The sequence below is a fragment of the Cajanus cajan genome, chromosome 10 (assembly GCF_000230855.2).
Source record: "Cajanus cajan strain Asha chromosome 10, NIPB_CcT2T_4, whole genome shotgun sequence".
Taxonomy (NCBI): domain Eukaryota; kingdom Viridiplantae; phylum Streptophyta; class Magnoliopsida; order Fabales; family Fabaceae; genus Cajanus; species Cajanus cajan.
The window spans coordinates 13,287,324-13,304,587 of NC_138526.1; the positions used below are offsets into that span (position 1 = coordinate 13,287,324).

The 17,264-nt window shown below is 28.8% G+C and overlaps 1 protein-coding gene across 2 annotated transcripts in view; it reads left to right on the top strand.

Annotated features, from left to right (window-relative positions):
* Nucleotides 1–4,896: 4,896 nt before the first annotated feature.
* LOC109788234 (protein ZINC INDUCED FACILITATOR-LIKE 1) overlaps nucleotides 4,897–17,264 on the top strand; it is a 39,768-nt gene continuing 27,400 nt past the window's right edge. For both annotated transcript variants that reach the window (XM_020346913.3, XM_020346914.3), the window contains exons 1-9: nucleotides 4,897–5,238; nucleotides 5,728–5,768; nucleotides 6,960–7,020; nucleotides 7,124–7,226; nucleotides 7,323–7,425; nucleotides 7,634–7,687; nucleotides 7,774–7,836; nucleotides 7,982–8,031; nucleotides 8,178–8,253. In XM_020346913.3, coding sequence (XP_020202502.2) covers nucleotides 5,091–5,238; nucleotides 5,728–5,768; nucleotides 6,960–7,020; nucleotides 7,124–7,226; nucleotides 7,323–7,425; nucleotides 7,634–7,687; nucleotides 7,774–7,836; nucleotides 7,982–8,031; nucleotides 8,178–8,253 — 699 coding nt within the window. In that variant the 5' untranslated portion in view covers nucleotides 4,897–5,090. The remainder of the gene's footprint in view (nucleotides 5,239–5,727; nucleotides 5,769–6,959; nucleotides 7,021–7,123; nucleotides 7,227–7,322; nucleotides 7,426–7,633; nucleotides 7,688–7,773; nucleotides 7,837–7,981; nucleotides 8,032–8,177; nucleotides 8,254–17,264) is intronic.

Sequence of the window (17,264 nt, forward strand, 5' to 3'; positions counted from 1 at the left end):
CTTCGAAAAAGCAGTCAATAGTTAGGTTATCAACTACAGAGGCGGAATATATAGCTGCAGCAGCATGTGCATGTCAATGCATTTGGCTTCACAGAATTTTAGAACATGTTGGGATCGAAAGAAAGGAATCAATCACAATTCTATGCGATAACAACTCTACTATTCAGCTGTCCAAAAATCCTGTCTTTCATGGGCGTAGTAAGCACATTGCAGTAAAATTTCACTTTCTCAGAGATCTTGTAAATGATCACGTTGTTCAACTGAAATACTGCAATACTCAGGAACAGGTGGCGGATATAATGACTAAGGCGGTGAAGCTTGAACAATTTGAGAAACTTCGACAAATGCTTGGAGTAGTTGATATTACTACAGTAAGCTAGAGCTTAAGGGAGGGATTGTTGGATTAGTTTTGCATTTTAAATAAAGCCCTATTTCTCAGGGTTAAACTAGTATGTCAGTTAACTATTGTTTAGGTGTGCGTGGCCTATTTTATAGCCATCTACGTAGATTCAGTTTTTATCTTATCCATGTAAAGGCTTATAAAAGTCGTGCTCTTTCAATTGAATAAACATCATAATATTTTCTATTCGCAAATAGTGTGTGCACAAGTTGTGCTCTGAGTTTTTAACAAAATTTAAGTTTTCGATATATTTTTACTATACGAATTCTTTTTATCTTCTTCTATGTTCTAGATCTATTTTTCATTCTTCATGATTATAAATTTTGTTCTAATAGATCCAGATTAGTTTTGAAGATTAATTTTGGATTTAGATCTATACCTAAAATAAACTAAATTGCTAAATCAATTGTTTACCATTCCTAAAATTCACGAAATTTGTGAGATCATAATTGCATTTAACATTTTTATGAAATTTAATAGATCTAGATTTAGATTATGTTCATGTTGATTTAGGTTAATTGAATTTAGATTATAATTTGAACCGCGAAAATTTTACCGTAATAATTAAAATCTTAAATCGATGTAATTTCTTATTGAATTTTTCATTTAAATTTTTTTTTTATTTTTGTTTGTAATATTCTAAATTCTCTTTTCTATTTATCAAAATTTCCTTTCTAATTATGTGATAATTTTAGATCCCGTTGACTTATGTCTTCGAAAATAATGACCTAAATGACCTAAATTATTCCATGTATTATAAATCTTTTGAAGAAAATCTAATAATTTTTTATAATAATTTAACAACTCTGTCATTCATGTTAGTGAGCTTGTCCCAATAAATGTCGTTTGATAATGGCCCCCTTTCAAGTTGCATGTTATGTTATTTAGCATTATCAATTACTTTACAGCATATGGGAATTTTTTGCAATACAATGTCAAGGGACATAAAACATGCCTTGTATGTGAACAATAATATGCACAGAATACCATCAATTGCAACATATGAAAAAAAACAGACAGTTTACCATAAATATCGTATATTTTTTAGATCCAATTACTCGTATCGTAGATCGAGGAAACTTAGTTTAAAAAAATATATTAACAAATATGTTATTTTTTTCCAATTCTTTTTGTCACATCAACAGGTGAAAATCATTGGATACCTTTAAATTTATGATTAGTTTTACTTTATTGACGTTTTTAACTTTTATCATACATGGAGCCCACAACATTATTGATTTTCTTTTATTATTGTTGTTTCTTTCTTATAAATTTTATAAGTAAGTCTGAATTAATAGATAATAAATATGTAGATTTTGATAGGTAAGACCATGTCAGTAGTGTTACCAAAGACAACAGAACACGTCAGTAGCCGTGTCTCATTACTAAGTTAATTATTGTCAAATGAAATGATGTGACACGGTAGAGCGTGAGGAACACCTATTTACAGGAATAACTCAGTTATTAAGAAGAAAAAAAAAAAAACAGACCAACTTTGCTATATAATTTTCATGAGAGATAAAATTATGTATCAAGTGTTTTAATATAAGGAAAATGATAGATAAAAACTAATATTAGTAGATACTTACGAAAACAATAAAGAGAAAATATAGATATAATATGTAACATAATTCCGTAGAAAATTATACATAAAAAATGATGAATATTAACATAAGTAGACTAGTAAAAGTATATATATAACATGAGATTTCTTGAGATGCACTATGAAGACCGCATTGAATTGAAATTTTATAAAACTATTTTAACATTAGTGTTTTTTTAGAGTTTAAACAACTTTGTAAAATATAATGATATTTAATATTTTTAAAAATCTTATAATTAGGATTTAGTAATATAATTTTTAATATATTTATATCATGAGAATTTAAATTTTTTTAAAGAATTTTATAAGATTTTAAAGGATAATATAAATTTTAAAAAATAATATAATTAATATAAAAAATAACATAAATAATAAGATTTGAATTTAAAAAAATTAATTTCAATATAATTTTTTTAATATTTTAATAAATAATTGATTTTAACTTCATGTCTTTTAAATAAAATTTCTTTATATATAAGCTTTCATGCATTGATATTTTATCTATCATGCTATTAAATTTAAATAATATGTTCAAATTTATGATATTTGTTAACTAGTAGAGCTCTCAAAATTAACCTAGTCTAATAGGTTGGCCTAGTGGATTGACTTCTTCATTATTAAGCTTAAAAAGGATTGGCAGATGATAAACATACCTCCACTCTCGTATAAACACACCCCCTTTTTTTTAAAAAAATATAAAAAATGTCTAAATTACCCTTTTTAAAAAAATGAAATTCTTAAATTTACACCTCCCTTCCCCGCACCCCCTTTCCCCACACCCCACACTCCACACCCCTCTTCTTACCAAAGCCTCTTTCCGCTCAATGTCATTAAGCAATATATTTTTACAGTCATTCTGAATAGAAAAAAAAGACTAGTCCCACCATAACCAGCATAAAAAAGGTTCTTTTACAGTCATTAGCATTCTGGAAAGTACTTTTACAATCATTAGCATTCCGGAAAGTACTTTCCGGAATAGTAAAATTATTGTTCATATAATTCCGGAAAGAACTTTCCGTAATAGTAACTTTAATATTATGGAAAGTACTTTCCGGAATTATGTAACAAAACATTTCCGGAAAATACTTTTCGGAATAAGAATTTAATATTATGGAAAGTATTTTCCGGAACATTTTTATATAATTCTGGAAAGAACTTTCCGTAACAGTAAGAAGAAGAAGAAGAGGAGTGCCAGAAAGAGAAAGAAGAGGGGTGTGTGAGGTGCGGGAAAAAAAAAGAAGAGGAGTTCCAAAAAGAGAAAGAAGAGGGGTGCGCAATGTCAGCAGGTGGTCTTGTAAGAGAAAGACTCTTACTTGTTCTATGGAAAGACACACTAGTACAAAAATGACTTTTAAAATCAGAATTTTAAAATAAGTCATAAGGTAGCCATTTTAAAAGTAACGCGGTGGCCTGTACCGCAACAGAACGGCCCCAGAACGGCCCGTTCTACAATCAGAACGGCCTGTACTGCAAGCAGAACGGCCTGTACTACTTGCAGAACGGGCCGTTCTGCAAGCAGAACGAGGCGTTCTGCAATCAGAACGGACTGTTCTTCTTGCAGAACGGCCCGTTCTGGTGCCGTTCTGTGTGGGGAAGGGGGGTGCGGGGAAGGGAGGTGTAAATTTAGGAATTTCATTTTTTTTAAAAGGGTAATTTAGACATTTTTTTTTAAAAATGGGATGTGTTTATACGAGAGTGGAGGTGTGTTTATCATCTGCCAAAAGGATTAAGTCGATTGATCCAGCTCGATGGGTCAATAAGGTCCAGTAGATCAATAAAAAAACTAGGGTCAAAAGGTACTAAGTCTATTTGGTCTAATGTTATATAACTTACATTATGAAACTTTCAATCTCATTATTACACACTCTCAAGGTTTTATCTTATATTTTTTTTAAGGTATATTTCAGGTACTAATTTTGAAATAATCCAAAAATTTGTTATATTATGTTTAGATGAAAAAATTTAAAAGTTGAAATGCTTGAATTTTTAATTATTTTGATTGGATAATATAATTCAAATTTCTTAAATTTTAAATGTTTAATTTAGACAACACAACTTAATTTTTATCATATACAAAAAATATATTCATCAATATATGTTTAAAATCTTGAAGTTTCAATATTAAACTTTAATAAAAATAAATATTAGTTAAATTTTAATAATTTTGCTTAATAATATAAAAATAATTCTAAATATTTAATGATTCATAAAAATATATATAAATTAGACATCAATATTAATAGATAAAAAAAAATGATAAGAGAATAAACAAAGAGAAAAAGAAGAAAAAAGAAATGAGAGACTTTTTTATTTTTTTATTACGGAATAATTAAAGAAAATAACAAAAGGTGAGATCGAAAAGAGAAGAAAGAGAAAAGATAGAGAAAAGCTATAAATGCAAAAGTGAATATTGGGAAGAGAAAAAAAACTAAGAGAAATCGAAGAAAAAGAAAAAAAAAATCATTAAAACCTCAAAAGTTTGAGTGAGATTGTGGATTGTATATATAAATTTTACTAAAAACATCTCACAAAAGCTATCTTTAAAAGTAATTCATTAAAATTCCAATGTTTTTAAATATTAATGAACTTTTTTATATAAAAAAATCTTAATTCAATATCACAATTTTAACATACTTTGATTATTTTAATTAAATAATACCATGATATATTAAGAAAAAAGTCTTATTTTTATATTAATAATTTTTATTATCAAATATTACAATTTTTTTTTAGATAAAAGAGTATTTTAAAATCTTAATCTAATACATCCTAAATTTATCTTGTTTATAATTTTTTTTTATAGGGGTACATTTTCTTTTGTCAAAAGCAAAACAAAAAATAAAAAGTCTCAGTGTGATATATATGACCCGGGGTTAGTTTAACTTTAAAAAGGACAGGAGTACAAGGAGCAATTTGAGGAAAATGCTAGCGTAATGCACTCTAACTAAGCTTGTCATGAGTCACCAGAACAATCGAGTATTTGCCTTTTACTCCTTGTACTTAAAGAAGAGTAAAAACTAAAGGCTTATGTTCATTGCATAATAGGAGGAACCTGTGTGAAAGAAGAAGTGAGGTTGTCTTTCAGAGATGGAAGAGGAGAACATTGAACAACCATTTTTGAAGAAACAGTATTATGAGAATTGTCCTGGTTGTAAGGTGGATCAAGCAAAAGAGCTGAAAAAGGATGTTTCCTTTAGAAATCTTTCGTACATATGGATGGCGGTATTATGTGGCAGTAAGCACCTTTTGTGTTCCAAAACTCTCTTTTCGGTTGCTTTTTGTTTTTGAGTTCTAAGCTTGTAGATGCTTTGTGCTAACTTTTCTATTTTCTATTTTCTATTTTAACATTTCTTGTGTGCATATGAGATTAGTGTTAGAATTTTCTATCGATTCATGCACCTTCTCAACCAATTGAGTTAGAACCTTTAGTAGTTTTTCAAAGGTCTAATATCATATTAAAAATAGAGATCAACAAAACTTAACATTACTCCCCACTTTGATTGATGACTGCAATAAATTGAAATATTTTCATCCTTTTCCAGCTGATGTTTTAACACTAGTTGGTGTTTTTCAAGTTGAACTCTAGAATCAATGTTTTTTTTGTTTGTTTTTTTTCTGTGTATTAACATATCATGTTATCTTAATTATATCTATAGTTTCTACACTCAGTTGACTGAAACAGTTTCTATATTTATCTCTGATGTCTCTCTGTTTTTCAATACAGCGTTGCCTGTGGCATCACTCTTTCCCTTTGTTTATTTCATGGTGAGTTTCAATTTCTACTTGGTATTAGTTTTACTTTTACCTCCTCCCATATGATGCAGCTCTGATTTGATATTGTTATTTCTTGGAGGTTGCTCTGAATACTTATGCTGGGTAGTATTTTTGTTTGTTTCATGTTCAATTTCAGCTTTTCATTTAAATTTTTATTAAATCTGTAGCAAAGAAGTTTACATGTTGTGCTTGTGCATCACTTTTTGAAAGTTCTAGCTTGGTTCCAGATACAGAACCTATATACAGTTGATTTATTAACTTTTTGTCTTCAGGTTGATCTCTAATTTTCCTAATTATTTTCATCATTTCAAAAATGAATTTGAGTATCAATTCACTGTAGAATCAATTTTTCATTATATTATCTTTAAAAACTAATTTCCATCATGCTGGTACTAGTCCACATGGATAAATCTATGCATTTACTTTTTTTCACTTTTAAAGGAATTACAGATTTTGTGTTGAAGAGAGTTCTGTCTTTTAGCTGTTCTCACAACTATCATAATGAATTAACTGATGAGACGGCATACTTGAGCCATTTTGAATTGGAAATTGTACTGTTGAAATCCATTGGAATAAAGTGAATCTTGGAATGGCCATTGTAAATGAGAATGTAAAATTTCAATTATACAGTGAGGCCACTCCAAATTTTAATTTAGGCTTGCAAATAGAACGTTTTGCTTTTACCATGAACTGATATAAATTCTATGAAGCTTGGATGCTCAAAAATATGGAAAAGTATTGGTGTGGTATTTAACTACTTATGTTGGATTCCCATATTTCATGGATACTTTTAGATACATATTTTAAAAGTATTCAATATTTTTTATTTATTTTATAATTTTTTTTCTTCAGATACTTCATGAATAATTATCAAATACTTCTAGATACACATATGACAAGTATCAAAAAAGCATGTCTTAAGTTTTTTTGCAAAGTCATGTTTTTTGTCGTATTGTGAAAAAGAATTTGAAGTACATATTCCTTTATTCATTCTTTGAAGAAAAATAAAATGAATCTAAAAGGGTAGAAGATTCAGTTTATGTATATTTCATTCTTCAACTTTTGTTTATGAAAAATGAGGATATAAAAAATAACAGATTAGGTTATAAAACATTAATAGAGGTATATATCGTGGCAACTATGTATGCATCCTTGCAACATATAATGAATATTTAATTTCAGGTGAAGGATTTTAACATTGCAGAAACAGAGGAAGATATAAGTACCTATGCTGGTTATGTGGGTAAGATTTCTGTTTGTAATTCAATTATTTGATGTCTTATCTTCATTGATTATGTTGGTCGCAAGTCTTTACTGGTCCCCATGTGAACGTTGAAATGTTGTAGGATCATCATTGATGCTTGGTAGGGCTTTAACATCCATATTGTGGGGTATGATTTCTGATCGCTATGGTAGAAAACCCGTTATCATTATAGGGATTATTACTGTGTAAGTATACATTTGACTGAGGTATATGCTTTCTTTCTTGCTATATTTATTCAATATGTTTCCCATAACAATTGGGATTTTCTTACTTGATTTCAGGGTCATTTTCAACACATTATTTGGTCTAAGTACGAATTTTTGGATGGCTATTAGCATGAGATTTCTTCTTGGAAGTTTAAATGGTTTACTTGGACCGATAAAGGTTGTTGTTATATCTATATAAATATATATTATAGATACCCACACATAAATAATTAGCACTTACCAATTTAATGTTTCATCCAATGGGATAAGTGCAAAATTAAAAGTTTGAACTTGTGTAATTTTATGATTGTTTATGTAACTCTCCTTATTCCATCAAATTATAGCTTCTACTAATATATGTATACTACAATCTTTTTCATTAACAGGCTTATGCTACTGAAATTTTCAGAGAAGAGGAGCAAGCTCTTGGACTCTCAACAGTAAGTCTCACCAACCTTTGCTTACTATATCATTTGTAAAAAAATATTTTGTAGTTAGAATTATTCAAAGTGTGATGTTGTTTCAGGTAGTTGCTGCTTGGGGAGTAGGTTTAGTCATTGGCCCAGCATTAGGAGGTTTTTTGGCCCAAGTAAGTCTTGTTTTCTATTTGTTTGTTGTTAATTAAACCATGACATAAAGACCTAAGAGTTATCCTTTAAATATATTTTGTTTTTAGAAGACTAAAGCCTATTCAATTTCACTTACTCGTTCTCTTTATTTCGTGGAATTTTTAGCCAGTGTTGAAATACCCACATCTATTTCCAAAGGATTCCTTTTGGGATAGGTATGTACATTTTTGTTGTTTTCTAACCCTAAAAAAATAGTTTTAATCATTGAAATTTGTTTTTTTTTTTCTCTTTATTTTTAAATTCCTTTTTCACTTTGTTTTTCTGCTGACTTTCATTTGTCAAAACATAAATCACTCTTCAGGTTTCCATATTTCTTGCCGTGCTTTATAATATCAATTTTAGCACTTGCATCAACAATTGCGTGCATTTGGCTTCCGGTATGTATCTCATGTCATGACACATCATTTCATCAATCTCACATATATCTATTCTCTACCCTCTTCAATTTTTATTACATTTATTCTAGCATTAATATGAAGACATAGCAAAATGTATCATCATTTCTCTATTAAAGTTTTCAACTCAAGCAATTAGGCATGGCTTTCCTTCTTTTATTTTTGTCTTGTCATAGGTTTTCCCAATTTCTTGGATTAGAAATTAATTTTTTTCACAGTAATCTAATTTGAACACAAAATTCTTTGCCAAATAGATTATTTCCATAATGTGATTGGTTTTTGGGAGACCGAGTTACGAGTGATTTCTATATCATCCATGTTATCAGAAAACATGTGAGTTGAACCAAAAAAGAATGTCCATATCAGCAGGTAACTAGCACAACCCAAACAATTTTTGTAATGGTTGACACTATGGCATAATATTCAACTTTTATAGATGACCAATTGATAACACTTGTTTCTTACTCACCAAAGAAATAAGACAATTTCCTAAAACAATAAAACTTGCGGTAGATTTATGATTAGAGGGATCACCACTCCAATAAGAAGTTATTGGTGTGTAAGTATGAATGAGAATCTGACAACGAATAGAATATGGTATATTGAGTAGTATATAAGTGAGAAAAATTTATAAATCCAATGTCTTAATTTTTGGGATTATTTGGTGCCAATATCCCTTATGTGTATTCTCTTCCATTTTTAACCCCTCATCCATGTGTTCCTAACAATAGGTATCAGATAGAGATGACAAAAAAATTTGTACTCGTGAGTATCTACGGATAAAATCTGCTCCAAATAATAAATAGGTAGCCTAAATGGATACATGCGAGTAATAGACACATATTTTTCTACACGTTTATAAATGAGATGTGGGAGGGTTTAGTAGTATCCATGTCCACAAGTACTCGCTAAATAAAATTACTTAAATATTTATACTTTTATCTTACACTTTTCTATATCATTTTAATATTTTTTTTTAAAAATAACATTAATTGCAAGTTCAAAAATTAATGTCAATTATTTATTTTTAATATTTCAATATAATTAACATCAAATACAAGCTTAAAGTTATTTCTAATACTTTTTTTATTTTAATGTTTTTAAAAAGAATCACAAATATTCATGAATATCTACAGGTATTTATAAAATTTGTGGATACCCACTTAATGGATAACTATGTAGGGCGATTCCCTTATAATTCATATATATATATATATATATATATATATATATATATATATATATATATATATATATATATATATATTCTTATCTTCTCTTCTTCTTCCGCATAAATGAGCGCGCTGATGCCAAATGAATATAATAACTTTATTAGCATATTTCTTCTTTCAAGTGGTAACTTTGAATATTTAGAAGATTTTGTAAATTTGTTCTTATAATTCTTATCTTCTCTTCTTCTTCCGCATAAATGAGCGCGCTGATGCCAAATGGTATCAGAGCCAAAAACCTGAAAAATTTTGGCTAATATAGTGTTAATATTTAAAGTTCTTATATTGACCTAACTTGGAGGCTCAGCCACCATTACTGGGAAATATAAGTTCTGAGAATATTAATTCTGTTGAATAATTGAAACATATTTGTTTTCTGCATCATTTGAATATCATCTTTTGACTTTGAAATTTCCCCAGAATAATTTATTATCCCAACTTTGCCTAGTTCATTGTGGGTAGTGGAAACGTTGGTAAGCCGGAGAGTGGTAGTAAGACCTAGTGAGAGGCAGTAAAACCCGAGGTGTTCCCGTTAGACTACTTGTGTGATAGGATGGAAAGGGTAATAAAAATATTCAAAGGAAAAGACAAGTTAGAAGAAGATATGAAAAATGATGAAGAGAATAATATGAATCAGTTATTACAACATGAATTAATAATCCCAGAAATAGAAAACCAGTTAAATAGGTGGACCCTTCCAAAATTGAAAATCTCTAGTATATATGAAAAAGAATGGACTTCAAAATTTACCTCTGAATATGTTATAAAAACAGTAGATAAAGAAATTGATCTTAAAACAAGTCATGAACAAATCCCTTTAATAACTAAAGCCTTAATAGCTGAACATATTAAAAATTATAAATATATGCATATAGGTTCTATTCAAATTGCTATTAAACCTTTGTTTAGGTTAGGCATGGATACTCCTATATTCGTAGCTTTAAGAGATAATAGGCCTACTGAACTTGAAAATCAGATATTGGCTATGTTTGAAACAAATTTGCATAATGGACCAGCATATATTAATAACTATCCAAATTATTCAATAGCACTTAAAAGTTTTCACCATACCGATAATAATTTAATATTAGATGTCAAAATACAAGAAAATAAATGGAATGAAAATTCATACCCTATAGCAATACTTTATAGAATATATTATAAAGTAATGAAAACTCAGTTGGCTCCTAAAGCCTTATTAATGAATCCGAAGAATGAAACTACCATGTTATTAGTAAATCCTGAAAAAATAAGTGCAGTAATACCAAAAACCTTAAAACATAATGAAATAACAACTGGACTAAAATGGAGGTTAGAAGAAATATTAAAACCAGAACCCCCAGAACCAGCAGAAGTAGAAGAGATCGTAGAATATAAATCAGGAACTGTTGAAGTTTCTTTTGCCCCTTTAAGAAGAATAAATTCTTTAAGAATAGGAGAAAGCTCTAGGGCATCCCCTAATACTTTTCATACTGCTAGAAGATCATTAGATAGATCAAGCTTAATATATCATAAAAACATGAATTTAAAAGGAATAAGACCAAACCATACGGTCCCAACCCCAGAATATACTTGGGAAGAAACAAAAACTCATAACTCTCCATCACAAACTGAACTTGCTGAAGAAGAAAATATAGATTCTACTATAAATGTTATTAATAAATTCGAAATAAATAAAAATTTATTAAAACAAGAATTTTTAGCCGAAGAAAATAAAGAAAAAAGAAAATGGTTTTTTGAAACATTTACCCAAGAAGAATTAAAAACTCTTAGAGAACAATACTATGAACATCTAGAAGAAATTCAAGAAAATATTCCATATTTCTTATGGTTTGAAGAAAACTGTTTTAAAAATTTAACTGTTAATGTTCTAAAAAATGCTACTAAAATATGGAAAACTAAATCAGGAGAAAAAATAAGTGAAATACCCCCTTTAGAAGAAGTTAAATTTCCAAACATAGAAAATAAGGAAGTAGTAGCATCACCCTTTAAAATGATAGGAAGAAGAAATCTAGATGAAAATCCCACAGTATTAGATATTCAAAATATTCATAGTCAAATAAATTATACTAATCAATTAATACATCAAGTAGCTTTAAAAGTTTATGAAGAAAAACTAGAAAGTACGGATAAAAATCCTTTAGGAATAAAACCTTTAGAAAGATCTTTAATTACTCCCACTAGATTTACAGATAAAGAATATAAAGAATTTAAATTAGGAAACAACACAGACAATTTATTGTCAGAAATAAATAAAAAATTAGAAAAATTAAATATAAAAAATATCAATATACTTGATATCCCTCAAGAAGAAATAGGTAATTTAGATATAGAAGATTTAGAAGATAATATACTTAAAATACAAAGAAAATTTACTGAAACACAAACTACTCATAATATGCCTACCACTAGAAATTATTATCAAAGGCCAACCCTTCCAGATATACAATTCGAAGAATGGAATTTAGAAAGTCCTTCCTCCTTTAATGGTGAAGGAATCTCTGAATGGAATATAGATGGGATGACAGAACATCAAATCTTAAGAAAAACACATGAAATGTCCATGGCCGCTTCAGCATATAGAGCAAAACATAGTGAACAACAAACTGTTAAATTGTTAATAGCTGGATTTACAGGAGCACTAAAAGGATGGTGGGATAATTATCTCTCTTCTGATCAAAGAAATTATATTTTAACAGTAGTAAAATCTGAGGATGGAACTCCCTTAATGGTAGAAACCTTAATAATAACTATAATTCAAAGCTTTATGGGAGATTCAACTGTATTTGATACTAAAACGAATATTCTTCTACATAATCTAAGGTGTCCCACTTTAGGAGACTTTAGATGGTACGTAGATAACTTCATAATAATGGTTATGACTAGGGAAGATTGTAAAGAAAAATTTTGGAAAGAAAAATTTATTGCAGGATTGCCCCCAGTCTTTGCCACAAAAGTTAGAGAAAAATTAAATACCTTATATCCTGAAAATTTGTCTGAATTAACTTATGGACGAATAATAGCTGTAATAAAAAATACTGCTTTAGAAATTTGTAATAATATGAAATTAGAAAAACAAATGAAAAGGCAGAAAGAAAGTGGAATAAAAGAGTTAGGAAACTTCTGTGCTCAATATGGGTACGAAGGGTTAGTACCACCCTCTAGGAAAATTAAAAAGAAGTTTAGAAAACCTTTTAAAAGACGAAACAATTTTGTAAAGAAAAATAATTCACCCTTTAGGAAGAGAAAATTTTCAAATAATAATAATAATAATAATAATAAAAATTTTACTAAAAAACCAAATTTTTCTAATAAAAATAAAGGAATAGTTTGTTTTAAATGTGGAAGATATGGTCATATGAAAAAAGATTGTAGAGTTAAAGAAAAAATAAATAACCTAAATATGACAAATGAATTAAAAGAACAAATTGAGAAAATACTTTTATATGAATCTGAAAGTGAAGAGGAAACAAGTGAGGAAGAATATTTAGAGAATATAGAAACTTCTAGTGAAGAAGAGAGTGAATGCGAATGTGAGGAAAATCCTTGTTCTTGTGCATTTAATATCAATGTAATAAATGCTGAAATCAAAATAGCTTTAGAAATGGTAGATAAAATAACCAACGAAGAAGATAAAATAGAATATTTAAATAAATTAAAAAACATAATTTTAGAAGAAAATTGTGACGAATCTACCTCCAAACCTGAGTTTGAAGGATATGATTTTGCACAAATAGTAAAGAAAGCCTCTCTAAAAGAAATACCTGTAACTATTAATGACTTACAAAAAGAAATAAAAGATTTAAAAACTGAAATAATCAATATTAAAACTCAAATGATTGAAATAACTCAAGAAAATTATCAACAAAAGGAACAGATAAAAGAAATTCTTGAAAAATTAAATCCTCAACCTTCTACAATCGAAAATCAACCTTCGATAAGTCAAATTAAAATCAGTCAACAAAAGTGGCATATTAAAATAAGTTTAAAAATCGGGAAAAATTTTCATAAAGATTTTATAGCTCTAGTTGACTCTGGAGCAGATTTAAATTGCTTACGAGAAGGTATGATACCTACTCAATATTATGAAAAAACTGTTCAAAAGGTAAGAGCAGCAAATTCGAATAAACTAAAAGTTAAATATAAGCTTTCTAATGCTCATATTTGTAATAAAGGAAAATGTTTTAAAAATACTTTCATACTAACTCCAGATATTAATGAAGAAATGATTTTAGGAACTCCGTTCCTTACTCAAATATATCCTTTTGAAGTTTCTCAAGAAGGGATAAAATTTAAAGACCTTCTATTTGAATTCATAAAACCTGTTAAAAATAAAAATATTAACAATTTAAAAGACTTAAATGAAGAAATTTTTTTAACAAAAATAGAAGCTAAAACTAAACAAATTAATCTGTTAAAAACTGAGGTAAAATATAAACAAATAGAAGAAAAATTAAAAAATCCTAAAATCAAAAAAGAATTTGAAAATATCGAAAAAGAAATAGTGAAAGAAATTTGCTCTGAAGTTCCTAATGCTTTTTGGGAACGACATTATTTCGAAGTTGAATTACCATATGAAGATGATTTTTCTGAAAAAGACATTCCTACCAAAGCCAAACCTGTACAATTAAATAAAGAAACTCTTGAATATTGTAGAAAAGAAATTCAACAATTTTTAGATAAAAAATTAATAAGACCTAGTAAATCTCCTTGGAGTTGCGCAGCATTTTATGTCCAAAATGCTTCGGAAATAGAAAGAGGAGAACCAAGAATGGTCATAAATTATAAACCTTTGAATAAAGCATTAAAATGGATAAGATATCCTTTACCTAATAAATCAGAATTAATAAATAGAATTTATAATGCAACAATATTTTCAAAATTTGATATGAAAAGTGGATATTATCAAATAAAGGTAAAAGAATCAGAAAAGTATAAAACTGCATTTGTAGTTCCTTTTGGTCAATACGAGTGGAATGTAATGCCTATGGGACTTAAAAATGCTCCATCAGAATTCCAAAATATAATGAATACTATCATAAATCCTTATTCAAAATTTGCATTAGTCTATATAGACGATGTGTTAATTTTTTCAGAATCTATTGAACAACATATGAAACATTTAAGAATATTTAAGAATTTAATCAAGAAAAATGGAATGGTAATATCTCAAAAGAAAATAAAATTGGCTCAAACAAAAATAAGATTTTTGGGTCATGATATATATCAAGGAACAATAACTCCTATTAAAAGAAGTATTGAATTTTCTGAAAAATTTCCCAATGAAATAAAAGATAAGACTCAATTACAAAGATTTTTGGGATGTGTAAATTATGTAGCAGATTTTATCCCTAATATAAGAATTCTTTGTAAACCCCTTTATAATAGGTTAAGAAAAAATCCAAAACCTTGGACCCCCGAATTAACAAGAATAGTTCAAGAAGTAAAAGCCCAAGTGAAAACCTTACCTTGTCTAGGAATACCACACCCTGAAGCCCAACTAATAGTAGAAACAGATGCTTCGGACCAAGGGTATGGAGGAATATTAAAACAAAAAATAGATAACCACCCTGAACAAATAATAAAATATCATTCGGGTATATGGAACCCAGCCCAATCCAAATATAGTACTATTAAAAAAGAAATTTTGAGCATTGTTTTATGCATGAATAAATTTCAGCATGATTTAATAAATAAAAAATTTCTTTTACGAATAGATTGTAAATCTGCAAAAGAAGTTTTAGAAAAAGATGTTAAAAACCTGGTTTCTAAACAAATTTTTGCCAGATGGCAAAGTTTAATATCTTGTTTTGATTTTGAAATTGAATTTATAAAAGGAAAGAATAATTCTATACCAGACTTTTTAACAAGAGAATTTTTGCAGGGCTCCGTTTATGTCGAACCCCATAAAGAAAATGGGCTCTCAGCCCAATCCTCCTGAAAAATCTGGGCCATCTAGCCTTTCGCTAGATGACTTCTCCCCCTCATATTTAAACCAGACTAGAAAACTCCCAAATACTCTGAAGACCCCTCTTGAAAACAAATTTACTGTATTAGCCCATACACCAAAAACCCCTGAAAAGGCCACTTCCTCTACCACCAAAAATATCCCTAAAGAATTTCATATTTTAGAAAATTGTGAACATGTGGTTACTCTTGAAGATCACTGGACTGAAGAAGATCCATGGAAGATTATGCAAAGTCTAGCTCCTCCTAAATGGAGTTGGATCCCAAAAAATGAAAATTTAAAGAAAAATAAAAAGTTTTATCAATTTATTTTAATAGATACAGGTTCTGTTGAAATAACTCCTGTATCAGATACCCGAGATCCTTCTATAGTAAATTATTCAAAATTAAGAATTATCAAGGTCCTCTCTTACCTTGATTGGAAGACCCATCCCTTCACAGAAAAAACCTTTTCCAGACCTTTCGATCCTCCTTCATATTCATATTTTGATTATCAAAAGGCCTGGTCATATATTCTCCTTGAAAATAACCCAAAACATTCTTGGTACATTTCCTTTAAAAATGAATTACCTAGTTCAATTCCCAATTGGTTTGTAGATTGGTTCTTTAAAATCAGCCCAGTCCAATCTATCATACCTGAAAATGTTTTGACTATATACCGAAAATATAAAGTTCTTACCCCAAAAGAATTACCCCATCTCAGATTAATAAAATTCTGTTCAGCCATGGGAATTAGTTGGCTCATGGCCCATCTTCTTGAAGTTCATCAACACAAAGAAGAAACCTACCCGAAAACTATTTGTAGAAAAACAAAAGTTTTTTGGTGGAAAAAATTTGAAGTGAAATATGTTGAAGATCGTTTTCAAAAATGGAAAACAATGGGCCTTCAAACCTCATCATATAAGGTCCAGCCCAAATTGAAAATAGGAGAATCTCTAACATCTGAAAATTTAGAGAAAATTTCCTCATCCAAAGAAGAGAAGACGCTCTTGAAGAAAAAACTGATGGAAGCCTTATCTTCCTTGGGTTCAGACTCTGAAGACGAAGAAGAAGTTGAAGATTGTTATGCCATCCAAATGGCTCAGAAGCCTGAAGAAGATGAAGAAATTGATTTTCTTAATTTATAGCAATCATCTGAAAAGATTGTTTTAATTAAGAAAAATGTTGAAGAACATCCTGAAAAACAAAATATGCAAAATAAGAAGAAAATGAATGAACAAGTGCAACGTATCTTGGAAAAATTGAAGATAAAATCAGATGAAGATCAGTACTGGAATACTATTGAAGAATAGTTTAGTGCATCTGAGTAAGAAGTCGTGGGTCCCTTTTCTCCCACGTCGCCCAAAAGATGCTTTCTTTAGTTTGTCGTTTGTGTCGGCAGCCGAAAGTAAAGGCTTGCCAGTTGTAATTTCTTTTTCTTAGATTGCAACACGTGTATGTATAGGATGTGTTGCTTTAAGTCGTGAGGCTCTTTTCTCATCTATAAAAGAGTATTCATTCGGAGTAAGAGGACACAGCTCTCCTGAGCCTTAAAACCTCTATCTTCCTTTGAGTCTCCTTCATAGTTAAGAAGCCCAGCCTTGAAATGAGTCTGTAAAAATTTGTAAGTTTAATAATAATGCTTAAATATTTTATTGATGGTTTTGCACATGTACATCTGTATGATAATTATAATCTCTTTGAATCTTTTGTAATTATCGAATTTTATTTTTATGAAATTTCATTTTTAATTCCTGTTTATATATATAATCAAGAAATTAATAGTGATGAAGAATATAATAACTTTATTAGCATATT